The 15,579-nt window shown below is 34.3% G+C and overlaps 1 protein-coding gene across 1 annotated transcript in view; it reads right to left on the bottom strand.

The window, feature by feature from the left end:
• Positions 1-15,579, bottom strand: part of LOC148941108 (zinc finger CCCH-type with G patch domain-containing protein-like) — a 73,610-nt gene that overhangs the window by 37,103 nt on the left and 20,928 nt on the right. Inside the window, exon 2 of the mRNA XM_089103818.1 lies at positions 14,522-14,710. Coding sequence (XP_088959944.1) covers positions 14,522-14,710 — 189 coding nt within the window. The remainder of the gene's footprint in view (positions 1-14,521; positions 14,711-15,579) is intronic.

The raw sequence follows: 15,579 nt of genomic DNA, 5'->3' as shown, positions 1-15,579 counted from the left end.
TATATATATATATATATATATATATATATATATATATATATATATATATATATATATATATATATATATATATATATATATATATATATATATATATATATATATATATATATATATATAGATAGATAGATAGATAGATAATTTTATTCACCCACTCTATACAAAACCACAAATGGCACGAATGGAGTATAAAGAAGAAGAAAAAAAAAACAAAAAAAACACTTAACTGCAAAAAAAAAAAAAAACGTTACGATAAACCGCCAAAAAATAAAGACATTATTACAAAAACTCACGAAGGACGACTTGCAATTGCCAGACTACTAGGCCCAAGCGACCCCAAAAATTCAGAACGACGTTTCGTCACAGCAGCAATCGGATCTGTGATACCGAACCTTGCAGACATCTTGGAATTTTTAACCCACGGTGGGGTATTTAAAAGAAATTTTGCATATTTGTAAAAAAGTGATCGAAGGTTTCTTTTATCACTAACACTAAATATATGCCAAAACGGTGATAAAGCCAGAAAGTGTGGGATCACCAGTGCATTATATAGCCTAGCTCGAATTTGTCGATTATATTTCGCTTTAGTTGAAGATAGCGCCCCGTAAGCCTTACGTGCCTTTTCTGCGAAATTACTTATTTGGCGAGCACGTGTAGATGCCATGTTATGACCTATAGGCATTCCTAAGTACATTATGGAGTCAGACAGTGGAACCTCTTGAGCACCAAATTTGACAGCAAGATCTATACAATCTGCATTTCTCCTATTGAAAGCAACAATCTCGCTTTTACTTGCATTAAAAGATAGGCCTATCTCTCTATAAGCATCATCTAGAATCTGAAAATTTTCTTCAATACGAGACAAACATCTACTTAAATTAAAAATATCATCTGCGTAATTAAGTAATGTTACATCCAAACCTCGGAAAATGCAGCTCATTTGCACTAACTTTTGGGCCTCGAGAACACTATTATTATACAACCGGGGTGACGAAATTGCACCCTGCCTAATGCCCTTTCTAACCGGAATAGCTTTTGGTAATACAATCGGCCCGTTAGGAGACGGGACTTTAACTTGGACTCGAAGCTTCTTATACATATCCCGAAAAGGCAAAATAACCGATCGGTCCACACCACGTTTATGAGCAGACACTAATAACTGGGGATGTATCCCAGAATCAAAAGCACGTCTAACATCATGACTCGCTAGAATAAGGGATTCATTCAGTTCATCAGCTTCTATTAATATATTAGCAAGAATATAATGGACGTGCTCGCGACCAACACCTTTTTTAAATCAGAACTGATTATCGGGGGTAGAACATTGAAAAGCAATATGATCTATAACTAGCAATTCCATAAGCTTACATAAAACCGGCGAAACAGTTATAGGGCGGTAAGATACGCATTCAAACGGATTTTTCCCTTTTTTCAAAATAGGTGTAATTACTCCAGTACCAAAAACGTCGGGAACGAGACCAGAATTAAAGATAATTTGGAATAGAAGCTCTAAATGACTCAGGAGACCAGCAGTACCATGTACAAGATGCAACCCACACAACTTGTCGACACCTTTCGATTGTTTCTTTTTAATTTTGAAATTGCACGAATCAGATTAGGAACAGTTACTATGTAGCCAACACCAGAACTAGGCAATTCCATGAACTTATCAAGTTCGACTTCATATTTATCTTCAAGATCTTGTTCGGGTGGAGAGAACTCAGAAGTAAAGTGGGACACCCAATCTTGCTCAGAGATCACAGGTTCGACACTATTCTGATCACCATTACGTTTAAGAAATCTCCACACAGCTTAAGAAATCTCCACACAGTTTAAGAAATCTCCACACAGCATAAATATACATATATATATATTGATATAGATATATAACAACGACGTCACGACCACCAATTCTACAATTTGAGCCTTCAAACTTTCAAAAATATTATGAAACTGATAGTTGTGAACATTTTTAGTTTGTTTCGATTTAAAATTTGATGGTACAATGGAACATTTGGGGAGCGTTGAGACGTCAAGTCATGTTTTAGCATTTACCCAAAACTGTAGACTTGGATTTTCAGCTAGCAGATAAACCAATAAAGTCCTCAGGATTTTCGACTTGCCATTAACAAGACGGTCGACTTACGTGGAAAATTTTTCATTAAATATGCAACAGCCATCATCAGCAACAAGAAAAAATTAAATGAAAACCACAAAATCAATCGTACCCGGCTGACTGACCTTATCTCAAACAGCACGCTGGACTTAAGTGTAGTTCAATCCTGCTTTCTAGGGCTATAATCTGAGAAAGGTGGAGATGGCTAGAGCACGTTCTGCGTATGAAGGATGATAGATTGCCAAAGATTGTCCTTTTCGGCTAACCGTCTAGGGTTAAACGGAAAGCAGGTCATCTGCGTGTGGGATGGGAGGATGTCGTAAAGAAAGATTTAAGGGAAATGGGAACTACCTGGGAGGGTGTAAAAAGGGAGGTTTTAAATAGATTACAATTGAGGAGGAGAGTGCGTAGCTGTGTTGGCCTCAGGCGGCTTGGTTCTATGGTGAGTTATTAGTAGGAGTAGTAGTGGAAATCCAACTAAATAAAAACAAACGAGAAAAGAACGCCATTAAACGAGCCTTCATGTCACAAAATAGACACTTCAGGTATATACAGCCAAAACATTCACACTGAGAAGCTGATTTTCTGAGGGTCCTAATTCTTACAATTTCAATTGCTTGATAGTAAGTAAGTAAGTAAGTAAGTATGACGACACTACACCCTCGAGGTCCGAACCGGCAGTGCTGATCTCTTTTTCGTGGCCCTTCAGCCAGGAATTACAATGAGTAAGTAAGTATAACGGCACTAGACCCTCAAGGTCCGAACCGGCAGTGCTGATCACTGTTTCGTGGCCCTTCAGCAAAGAAGTACAGTGAGTAAGTAAGTAAGAAAATAAGTATGACGGCACTAGACCCTCAAGGTCCGAACCGGCAGTGCTGATCTCCATTTCGTGGCCCTTCAACTAGGAAGTGCAATGAGGAGTTGGGGGCCAGCCATCCTGTGCTTTCACATACCCTTCCTGCTTTCTTGATAATTAGTTGAAGAAATTAAAAATAGGTTTGAAGACCCTTTGTGAATTAAAAAGCTGGTGATGTAGCTAAGAGTAGGTAAATTTAAAATATTTTTTATCTAGAACTTACTAAATATTAACTGACAAATTCCTTTCAGTTTAAAAAAAAAAACAATTTAAAAAACTGAGAGGCTTACAAGGTTTGAAAGATCACTTTTAGCCAGACTATGTAAGGATAATACCATTGGAGGTAATTGATGCTTTTTCAAGCCTTTTGAGAAAATAATTTTGAGAAAGGTATATAGAAGGCGTTTTAGTAAAAAAATTCACATTTTGTACAAAATCCATTCAGACAAGGGATTTACATGTTTTAGAAGTGAAGTTTAGTTTTGCGATGGAAAAAAAAATAGAGAGCTTCAACTTTAGAAATTTTAGTTCATAGAAAAAAACCGAGAATACAGGATTAACAATTTACCCGAAACCAAAAATGAATATTTGTATTCACTAACATTTTTTTGTACCATTGTGTTTGTCTAATAAAAAAAAATTAAAAAAGTTTTTCAGATATTAAAAAATTAAGCATAACGGAAATTAATCTGTATATGAGGGGGTCTGGCTTTTTCTCAACTTTTGGTCTTCACACTAAAAGCCGCTTAAAAATACTTCTCATTCAAATCTAATGGCCCTTGGGTTTGAGCAGTCTCTCATAAAGAATAGCGATAAATGTGAAACTTTTACGTAAGGATTCATATATTATAAAAAAAAACTAAATTACAGGTATATCATAATATATATATATATATATATATATATATATATATATATATATATATATATATATATATATATATATATATATATATATATATATATATATATATATATATACATATATATATATATATATATATATATATATATATATATATATATATATATATATATATATATATATATATACATACATGCGCGCATATATATATATATATATATATATATATATCAGTAGCGTATCCAGGGAGGGGCCGGAGCGGCCCCCCCCCAAAAAAAAAAAATTTCTTTTCTTATTTTTTTTAAGTGCCAATATAATAAGTCCCGAAATATTCACGCTTTTAAGTTATTTGCAACACCCGTTCTTTTTTTTCATTTCTTGTTAAATGGCTATCCATTTCTCCAGCAAGCTTATATCATTATTTTATCATCAAACGTTCAATCGCCTCCTGTAATCAAACAAGATGTCAGAAAAAATTTCTCACTATTCAACCCCCGCAGCTATAAGCACTAGCTTCTCTGCAATGAATGAATTGCGATAAGGAATTGGACTAAGAGGCGATGGTTCATTCAAAGTTTCAAACGCTGTTATAATTCCAATGTAAACTAAGCACTGAAAAGGACAGGTCATATGAGAGAAAACAAAGAAAATTACCTTAAATTACAGTAAATCACATGTTCAGTAATATAAGGTGGTGTTGAGCCTCCTGTAGAAATCTTGCTGGGGGTGTTCCAAGGTTATGATTTGACATCCCAGTTCAGTCTCCATCCGGCGTTGGCCCAGTCTTGATCAACTCCTTTCTTGAAGGCATCTAGAGTTTTAGATTGGACGGTGGCTTCGGATAGGCTGTCCAGAGTGGGACAGAACAGATTGAGAAGAACTGTTTGCGCTCTCGCTTGATGCAACGGGGGCCTGCAACTTCTTGGTGTGTCCTCTTGTGGTAGTTGAGAAGGACGGGGAAAAGACATGACTTAATAGGTCATTTCCTAGCAACTTACGAGTTGCTATTACGTCTCCTCTTTTCCTACGGTATACTAAGGTAGGGAGTTTGAGTAAGGTGAGACGTTCCTCGTAAGATTTGTCTTGGAATGCAGAGATAAGCTTAATTGCTCTTCTTTGGACACTCTCAAGTACTTTCAAATCTATCTTGTAGTACGGAGAGGCTAGGGTCATGCCAAATTTCAGGTGAGGATGGACCATGACTTTATACAGTTTCTTAATAACTCCTGACTTCCTGGTGGTAAATGTTCGCTTTATGAGGCCAAGGGCTTGGTTTGCTTTTGCAACTTGAGCTCGTGTGTGGCAGTGAAACTTCAGCTCATTGTCAACAATAGCCCCCATGTCCTTCTCCTCACTGACTGCCTCAAGATAGGAGTCTCCTATGTGATACGCAAGTTTTGGATTATTACGTCCAAGTTGTAGAACTTTACATTTTAAGGCATTGAACTGTAGACACCAATCCAACGACCATCTATATAGTCTGTCCAGATCTTCTTGCATAGTTGACAGATTTAGGTCGTTCTGGGCCAGTCCTAGGAGCTTGCAGTCATCAGCATATAGCGTCAAAGTATTCTTCAGGTTCGTTGTACAGTTATTGGTATACATGCTGACAAGCCTAATTAGTTCTAGTTAGTTCTTGGTGTCAGATACTAATATGAAACTCGTGCTTTACTTGAAGAGCGGTTTCTCGGGTTTTCTTTTTGTGGAAATCTCACCGGCTCTGCAGTAGCAGAACAAATCATCGGCCAATGCATTGCGTTTGGCTTAAAAATGAAGAAATTTGTGGGGGTTGGTTTTGATGGGGCCAGCAACTTGTCAGGCTGCTATTCTGGTGCACAGGCAGAAATTAGGAAAAATTTATCCGCATGTGATCTACACCCACTGTGCATCGCACAGCTTAAATTTGGCTTTATGTAAAACTAGTAGGGTAGGACTTGTTAGGTCAACCTCTGCTACTATACAGCAGATTATATCATTTTTATCATCCTCACCAAAAAGAACGAATATGTTTGTAAAAGCGGTCGCTGTCGTTTGTCCCGATAGTTCTGTGAGAGAGCTTCTGAAGTTGTGGGAAACAAGATGGGTGGAGCGTCACGATTGCATTTTAGTTTTTATGTCTTTGTATTGTACGATTATTTCCGTACTTGAGGAAATAGTTGGTAGCATACGGTGCGATACGGAAGCTATTTCAAAAGCGAATGCGTTGGTTTCAGCAGCAACCGAATTTAGCTTTATGTTCACGATGGCTATGCTAGAGTTTGTAAGTGCCATAATGCTCTCTGTCTCTAAGGCGCTGCAAGCCAAAGATTTAGACTTAGTTGAGTGCTGTCAGCATATTAAGCTATGTTCTGATACTTTACTGCAGTCAAAATAAAATAATTTTGAAACAATTTTTCAGAAAGTCTATGAGCTTGCACAAGAGTTAAATGTGGCTCCGGCTGTTCCAAGGTCTATCCGCTGAAAGTCCGTCAACGATAATGAGTCCATCATGGTTTTTATCGCGAGTCATTGTCCGAAACTTACTTTGCTTCACTTATTGAAGAACTTGATCAAAGATTTTTGCGCCATCAGGAGGCATCTTTCAAAATTGGAAGGCTTTTGCCAGCTAACAGCGAGTCATTAAATATTAATGAATTTGTGAACGCTGTTGCTGTTTACGAGAGATTTCACGGGGGTAGACGTGCGCTCGAATGTGAGTTAGTCCTTTGGAAACAGAAGTGGCTCGGAATGTCTGAGAAACCATCAACTGTAATTTCGACTCTTGCGTTATGCGATGCAAAATTTTTCCCATGCATTCGAAGGCTTTTGATGATTTTTCAGACATTACCAGTGACTACCGCTTCTGCTGAGAGGAGCTTTAGATGTCTAAAGCGATTAAAAACTTATCTGCAGAGCTCAATGGGCGAGGAGCGTCTGAACGGACTAGCTCACATGACCCTGAACCACGATATCCAGGTCGATGCTGACCAAGTTTTTGATCGATTTGCAGCCAAAAAAGATCGGCGGCTGTTACTGTGAGATGTTAGGTCGTCTTTCGTTCCTCGTTTCTCTAAGTGCAGTTGATTTTGTTTTTTAAACTTTAATTGTGCTTCATCCTCTGTAAACAATGTTAATATCAATACATTTCTTGCCTTCATGGCTGCTATATAAGGTAGACTGAGGCCCCCACCCCTCCGAAACCAAATTCTGGGCAATTGTTTTTGATATAATATTATTTTTATTTATTTGGTTCTCTAAAACAAGGTTCCTATAGGCAAATATGAGGAATAATGCACCTGTTTTTTTATATCTTCTAAGTTCTGCTGCTTCGTGGCAGTTCCATGACTTTGTTGGCAAAATTTTGTCATCCATTCTCAAACAAAAAAAGTCTACAACTAGAAATACTCATGACAAGTGTGTACTTTTCATTTCTTTACCTAGCTACCCCCCGCCTGAAATCTTGCACTATGATAGATAATTTTCTTGCTCACATGACTGCTATAAAAAGGTAGACTGACAGCCCCCCCCCCCGAAACAAAATCCTGGATACGCCACTATATATATATATATATATATATATATATATATATATATATATATATATATATATATATATATATATATATATATATATATATATATATATATATATATATATATATATATATATATATATATATATATATATATATATATATATATATATATATATAAATATATATATATATATATATATATGAGTTTAGGTATATTGGTATATCGCATAAGGTACATGCATACATTATATGCACACAGGTATATTGTACACATAATATAGGTAAATACATATTATGTATGTACCTATATTATTGGTACAGTATTGATTCAGAGTTCAGAGAGTTAAGAGCAATTCAATCGGATAAAATAAAGGATTAAATCTGGACAGCTTGCGTAACCAATTTTTACCTGTGTGTGGCTTTGTGCCAAAATTGTGAATATCTTTTTCGAAAACAAGAAAAATAACTTATTGCTTTGTTACAATACTAGATCAAATTAAGGACTACATTTGTGTATCGATAAGATCCAAAGTGTGAAAATGACAAACCAAACATTAGAGGCCGAGAAAATGCAAAATGCCCAGTTTTTGCGAGAAAGTACACAGCTATCAAGCAATGCTGAGACAAATGAAGAAATTAAAAAAGAGCTGGAAAATGTGAAATCAGACCTAGTAATCATATCTGAACGAGCCAACCAGCTCGAAACAGAGCAGAAAAGAACAAATTTGATTATTTATAATTATACTCCGCAACAGCATGGCGAGTATACTGTGAAGCAAGAAATAATGGATTTATTAAACCGTGCTATGCCTTCTCTCAAAATAAGTCGATGTGATGTACGTGACATTTTTAGATTGAAATCAGGGCCAGTAGTAGTGAAGCTAAACTCGGTCAAAATCAGAGACTACATCTTAAGAAATTGTTCCTTATTGAGAAAGGCAGGTCTATCGGTGGCCCCAGAATACACAGCTAAACAAAGAGAAGCCCGTAAACACTTAAAGGAAATTATGAATCTTGCACATAACGACGCCCGTGATGCAATGCTACGAGGTGACAAGCTGTTTATCCAAGGCCGACTATTCAGGTACGATGGATAGTCTGTGATTGAGGCTAATTATAACTTGGCGCCAGATAAAAATCTTCGTCCACCCCCTAGTGCTAGACTCCCAAATTACCCTGCTGTTATCCCGAGGGGGCTAAATAGTGATGCCAGTAATAGCGATGCCGAGACAGTTATACCATCAATAGCCTATTCTCAGGCATTATCGGCAACTAAAAGACCTGCTAGTGGTTTTATTAGCCCTAATGAGCTACATTTAACAGTTACTCGTAATGCGGCATCCAGAGAAAACCATTATTCAAGAAAAGAGTTTAATAGAAAACCTTCTAGTGTATTTTTCCGTGATTTTATTGATAATAGACAGCGAGTGCTAACAGATATTAATAGTCGCAGTCGTGAGTATTACCATTTAGCCTTTTCTTCGACAGAGGCCAGGAACGAGAAACTCCAAGAAATAGCTAGTGATATTAATGCACTGACAGAAAGCATAGACGCATAGGAAATAAAGAGCCATATACTGAGTTTAGTGTCATGGAACATACAAGGACTACGTGATAAGTTGCCTTATTTATATGATGAATTACTTTCGTTTGATGTGATTTCGTTTATTGAAACATGGAACGATCATTCTCCTATATCACCTTGCCCAGGGTATTTGGTTGAACAGGTTGTGCGTAAACCAGCAAGAAATAATAGACATTATGGTGGTATTTTGGTTATGAAAGAGTTAATAGTAGATCTGAAAATTTACTTTGGCTGAGTATTTTTTTAAATGTAGGAAGAGATTAATTTGGGGCGTTGTGTATATCCCTGCACAAAATAGTTCTTATAATCGAGAAAATACTTGGGAAATTTCAGATGATGAATTGTCGCTAATACAAGAAAGTTATAGTGATTTTGAGTGCGTTTTGATGGGGGATTTCGACGCTTATACCGGCGTTGAGGTTGAGGTTCCAGATTTATTAATCCCAGATTTAGGGGATTTGGTCCCAATTCGTTGTAGATTACCGCGAAGTAATAAGGATGAAAAAAGAAAAATAAATGTTTGGGGAAGAAAGCTCCTGGCGCTTTGCGGGGAACATGGTCTGATCATTGCGAATGGAAGGCTTGGAAATGATAAGGGTCTGGGCGAGTTTAATTTCCTTTCAGGCCAAACTCCAAGTGTTGTAGATTATGTGCTGATTAATACAAAATTTGTACCTGGATTAACTGATATTGATGTACTAGATTTAGTTGGATCTGATCAAAGAGCTATTAAGCCTGAGCTTAAGACTGGGAAGCTTCAGGATGTTGTTCCTCGAGTTAGAAATTTATCTAATGGGGAGCTTAAATTAGAGGCCTTAGGAAAAAGAATTAGATATGATTTAAATGATAATGATTTTGAAAAATTTTAAAGGGAGCTTATGAAGTTGCATATAACAAATAAGTTGAAAGCGTTAAAATAAGATGGAAAAGATATACATGGTATAATTATGGAGTTAAATGAAATAATTTGCAGTTGTGCAGCATCGTGTAATCTGAATAAAAACGAGAATAAAAACGAGAGATATTTTGATTTGGACAGTAAGTTAATGAAAGAAAAGGTAAGATATTGATTGAGTATTTTAAAAGATTGTGATAAAACTGAAGAGCAAAGTTTAAGATTAGCCGAACATAAACATAAAAGGAGATATTATAAAAGGTTAATTTAAAGGAAAAAAAAGAGCTTGAAATTAAGAAGAAACTGGACATTGCAGATCATTTTAGAAACAAAGATTTTAAGAAGTTTTGGGTTTATATAAGGAATGATACTGGAAATGAAAAAGGAAAGACACAGGTGGCTCCAGACGCCAATTCATGGCCTGATTACCTAAAAAGCTTGGAAGGTGATTGCGCAGAATTACAAGAGGTAACACATACCACAGAGATGGTTGTTTATCCCATGAAGGAACATGATTATGATTTAGTAGGGGAAGTGAGTAATGATGAGGTTTGTATTCAAGAATTTAAAAGGAGGTTCGGCTGCGGGTGTTGATGGTGTACCAATAACGTTATTTAAGAATGTTCTTTCAATTTTTATGTCGATAATCGTTTTTCTTTGTAATAAGGTGTTAACTTCAGGACAATGGCCAAATGAGTGGAAGAGATCATTGCTTATGCCGCTTTTTAAGAGAGGTAACTCTAAGTTGCACATAAATTACCGTTTAATAGCGCTAGTCTCTGCTTTAAGTAAGATAATGGAGAAAATACTAGATACAAGGCCTTCTAAATGGTTAAATAAAAATAATATAATACATGAAGAACAAGGAGGTTTTAGGACAGGGTACGGGACAGTAGATACAATATTTATTTTAAAGGCATTAATTGATAAATACGGAAAGGGAAAAACTTGTCTTTATGTGGGATTTCTGGACCTCCACAAGGCGTTCGACAGTGTCGACAGAGAGCTATTAAAGGATGCCCTGTTTAGAATTGGCCTCCCTCATTTGTTTGTGACGTTGATAGTGAGTATGTATATTTGTGAGAGTGGAATCGTGTTAGTTGGTAACAGGTTTTCTAGGTTTTTTAATATTAAGCTGGGTGTAAAACAAGGCAGCACTCTTTCTCCTAAATTGTTTAACATTTTTATAAATGATATTGTTGATTATCTAGAGAATAGATGGGCTCCGAATGTTAGTCTAGGGACCCATAAACTATCACTACTATTATTTGCAGATGATTGCATTGCTTTGGTGGCTAGCACACCGCAAGATCTGCAGACGCTTTTGAGTCTTATAGAAGAATATTTGCAGATGAAAAAACTAAGGCTGAATGTTGAAAAGAGTGAAGTTGTTATTTTTAAAAAAAGGAAAACAAGTGGCGAAGATAATTATAAATTTAAATTTAATAATAAGGAACTGAAAGTAAGTAAAAGAATAAAATATTTAGGATTTGTTTTATCGGAAAATGGAAGTTTAAAGAGTCATGTTGATGAACTAATTAATAGAGGTAAAGTGGCCATGTCTGCAATTTTTAGATATCTGACGATAATGGGAATTAAAAACCTAAAAATGCATAAAAGAATATTTAATACAAAAATTTTACCAGTATTAGAATATGGAGCTGAGAAGCGGCACAGAAGTTGGAGTCCCTCCAGCTCCAGTATTATAAAAGACTGTTTAGATTACATCAGACAACTCATTCACAGGTTCTGAAAGGTGATATGGGCCTGTTTTCGTTAGAACTACGTAGGTCTATTTTGATGCTTAGATTTTGGTTGAAGATCATTAGGTGTAATGAAGATAGACTAGAAAGTGCCACTAATTATCAGAGGTTGAGTTTTTGTTCAAAGACATCACGGCCATCCTAAATTAGGTCATTACTAAGAAAAAGTGGGAATGGCTTGCTCATAGATTGACGGTCTTGGTTCCCCTGATCTACCAACAAATTTAGTAAGCCATGTACGATTTATCTTAGAGGGTTATGAAATTCAGTATTGGCAAGGGCCGGTTTTAAATTCTGCTACATTGAATCATTATAATCAGGTTAAACCTAGTTTTGGAGAGAAAATTAATTTTAAATTCAATTTACCGGCTATGATTTCATGTCGATGGATTCAGCTTAGGGCGAATTGCCTTCCAATCCAGAGCAGACAAATGGTGTTCGACAGGGGGATAGTACATCCTGATGGTCGGTATGTGTGGCCTCTTTGTAGGGATGAGGACGAAGATTTGGACGATTTTCTCCGAAGTGCTCGGTGTTCTCTGATTTAAAGGAAAATTACTTACAAGTGATTGTTTTGCTGCTTCAAAAAATTTTACAAAGTAGAAATCCAACAATAAAATTTTGTATTGGTGTGTATACAGTGTAGGTATTAGAAAGAAGGAAATGTTTTAAAATTAATTATTATTAATTATATGGAATTAAAGTTATTTTTTTGGTAATTTACCAGAAGGTATTTTTCGCTATGTATCATGTTAATGTGTCTTTCGTAATTTCCTCTGTTGTAATTTTTCTATTTTTAATAATTTTTGTGTGTATATGGCTCTTGGGCTTTTGAAATACACGATCTATCTATCTATCTATCTATTATATAAATATAGCTATTTACATATATAGGTATATCACATATAATAAAAACGTACAAAAATTTTGAGATAGCAATTTTGTTAAAAATAATTCAAACATCAGATAATAAAAACTCCGAGGTTAACACAAACCCATTATTTCACTTTGATATTGTTACTTTGATACCAGTTTTGATACTTTAATGAATATTTGTTTTTTTCTTTTTAAAGTTTGATTTTGAAATAAGGAATTTTTAAAAACTTGAAACTTTTTGCAATCAGAAACGAACAAAAATTAATTAAAAAAAAAACATTCAAAAAAATAAATTTTTCAAAAAAATGTAAAGGCCATTTATAACTTAAGCTCAGCAGATACAAATACCTTTTAAAATTCAAACTCAAAATGACAGAAATTACTATTAAGGAATAAATGAAACCCAAAACGAACAGAAATTAAATAAACAATCATAGCAAAAACATACAAAAAGTAATAATATAAATGAATAAATAGATCTTAAAGAGAGTAACGCTTAAATTGAATATGAAAATCAAGTGTAAAACGAAAAAAAATATTTTCCTATTGAAGTATAATTGAAACTTAAAACGAACAGAAACTAAATAAACCATCAATGCAAACAAACATACAATAGATATTAATGTAAATCAATAAATAAATCTTAAAACGAGTGAAACTTAAATTGAATATGCAAATAAAGCTTGAAACGAACAAAAATCACTACAAACAAGAGTTTGGGTATGACCTCCTTCTCTGACTGTAAAAGCCTAAGACCTACTGCGTCATTGGCGCTTCACTGAAAACTATATGCGTCTTGAACAGTCTTGGAAAGTACAAACAACATCAAATTGAATGTTTGATGTAGCCTATAATGATATTAATTGTTGAAAGATCCATCAGTTCAAGAATTTATTTCACTGTAATTTTATTTTTACTTTCAATGCTGTAACAACTGGAAAAGAAAATATTTGTAATATAATTCATTTTCAGTTAAGCGCCAATGACACAGTAGGCTTGTGGTTTTTATTTACAGTTAGGAAAGGAGGCAGTATCCAAACACTTGTTTGTAGTGAAACTATATTCATCTTAAACAACTTTAAAAAGAGCTAATAAATTAAACTGAATATTTGATGTATAATGATATTAATTGCTGAAAGCTTATCAGTTCAAAATGTTACTATAATTTCAATGTTTATTTTCAATATTAAGTACAAAAGAACATATTTATCATAAAATTGATTTTCAGTAAAGCGCCAATGACGCAGTAGGTTTTAGACTTTTACAGTGAGAGAAGGTCATACCCAAACTCTTGTTTGTGGTGATTATTGTTCGTTTCAAGCTTGATTTGCATATTTAATTTAAGTTTCATTCATTTTAAGATTTATTTATTAATTTAAATTAATATCTATTTTATATTTGTTTGAATTGATTGTTTATTTAATTTCTGTTCGTTTTAAGTTTCATTTATACTTCAATAGGAAAATATTTTTTTTAGTTTTACACTTGATTTTCATATTCAATTTAAGCGTTACTCTCTTTAAGATCTATTTATTCATTTATATTATTACTTGTTGTATGTTTTTGCTATGATTGTTAATTTAATTTCTGTTCGTTTTGGGTTTCATTTATTCTTTGATAGTAATTTCTGGTCGTTTTGATTTTGAATTTTTAAAGGTATTTGTATTTTTTGAGCTTAAGTTTAAAATGACATTTAATTTTCTTTGAAAAAGTTATTTTTCGGAAGTTTTTTTTTTATATAAATATAGCTATATACACATATAGGTATATCACATATCATAATAAAAACGTATTACAGGTACATCATAATCGAAAACCAAATTGGAATTCATAAATGAATTTCATTTCCTGGGAACGGAGAGGACGGAATGTTTACTGTCTACATACTAGAGTAGCAACAGCAAAATGAATGCTCGGTGAAAAATGTAGCGTGTGTCTTGGGCCCCTCTCTTTTACCATCGCTTCATGGTTATGATAATGAGTTTCTGAATAAATTTATCTGAATAAATAAATTATATAAATTGATTTATATAATAAAAATAAAACCAACCTTCAGTCTGGCATATTCAAGCTCAAATGGGTCTTCAATGACATTCTCATTTCCCTTTGCCGGATTTTTCAGGAGATCAAGGCTCTGTTTTGATAGTGAAATGACCTCTCTTAGATCAGCAGCTAGTTTCCCTAAATTATCAAGATCTTCTCCAGAGGCTGTTTGGCCCAGAAGTTCAACATTTTGAAGCTATAGAATTAATAATATAAGAAAGCCTGATTATTATTATCAAAATGTACAAGTTCCAAAATTTCAAAAACAATATTTTTCCTAAATAATTTCACCGTTACATGGAGAGGGTCTTCAAATTTTAGTTGCGTTTCGTTTCAAGGTTGGAAAAAAAAAAAAAAAAAATTTATAGTATCCATGGAGTTTTATTAGTAATTTTGATGTTATTATCCTGCACTGAGGACGGTCAAGCGGAGGTCTTGACCGAAATATTTGCATTTTAGTTCATATGTTTCACTGGCTTGTATAATCCTCGTTTTTCTCTTTTTTTACTATTGTTTCGTTTTAATATTTTTCCTGTTTAAAGGACAATTCTTTAAATACAATACATATCTGAAATTGGTATGATATATGATATGGCCTTGTATAATATAGCCTCTACCGCCCAAGTTGTTCATTCATTGACGCATTATAGAATCAGCTTTTTTCGTTAGTTTCTTTCAGATTAGCGCAAGACAAGACAAAGAGAAGTGACAGAATAGATGGAAAATATATAATTTGGGCTATATATTTGCACATTAGGGGCGGGGGGATTATTTGGGCAGTGTGAAGTTAGAAAACAATTCTTACTTCATAATATGCAGAAAACTTGTACCTATCACATTAGGCATACATACCCGCTATACTTTACCCCACCCCCACCCCCCCTAATGCAAATATATAGCTCAAATTTGTTTCTAAAGTATTCTATTTTTATTATACCTAGGTATATTTCATTAGGACTGAGCGTCAGAGAAACATACTAGAAGAATATTAGGCAGGGGCTATATTATACAAGTACCTTGAAATTTATTACAATGGTTACAAAAAAAAAATTAAGACCCTTAACT

Source organism: Artemia sp. Qi Xiang Cuo, chromosome 18 (genome assembly GCF_049724085.1).
Source record: "Artemia sp. Qi Xiang Cuo chromosome 18, ASM4972408v1, whole genome shotgun sequence".
NCBI classification, from domain to species: domain Eukaryota; kingdom Metazoa; phylum Arthropoda; class Branchiopoda; order Anostraca; family Artemiidae; genus Artemia; species Artemia sp. Qi Xiang Cuo.
This window is presented reverse-complemented; position numbering and strand designations above follow the sequence as displayed.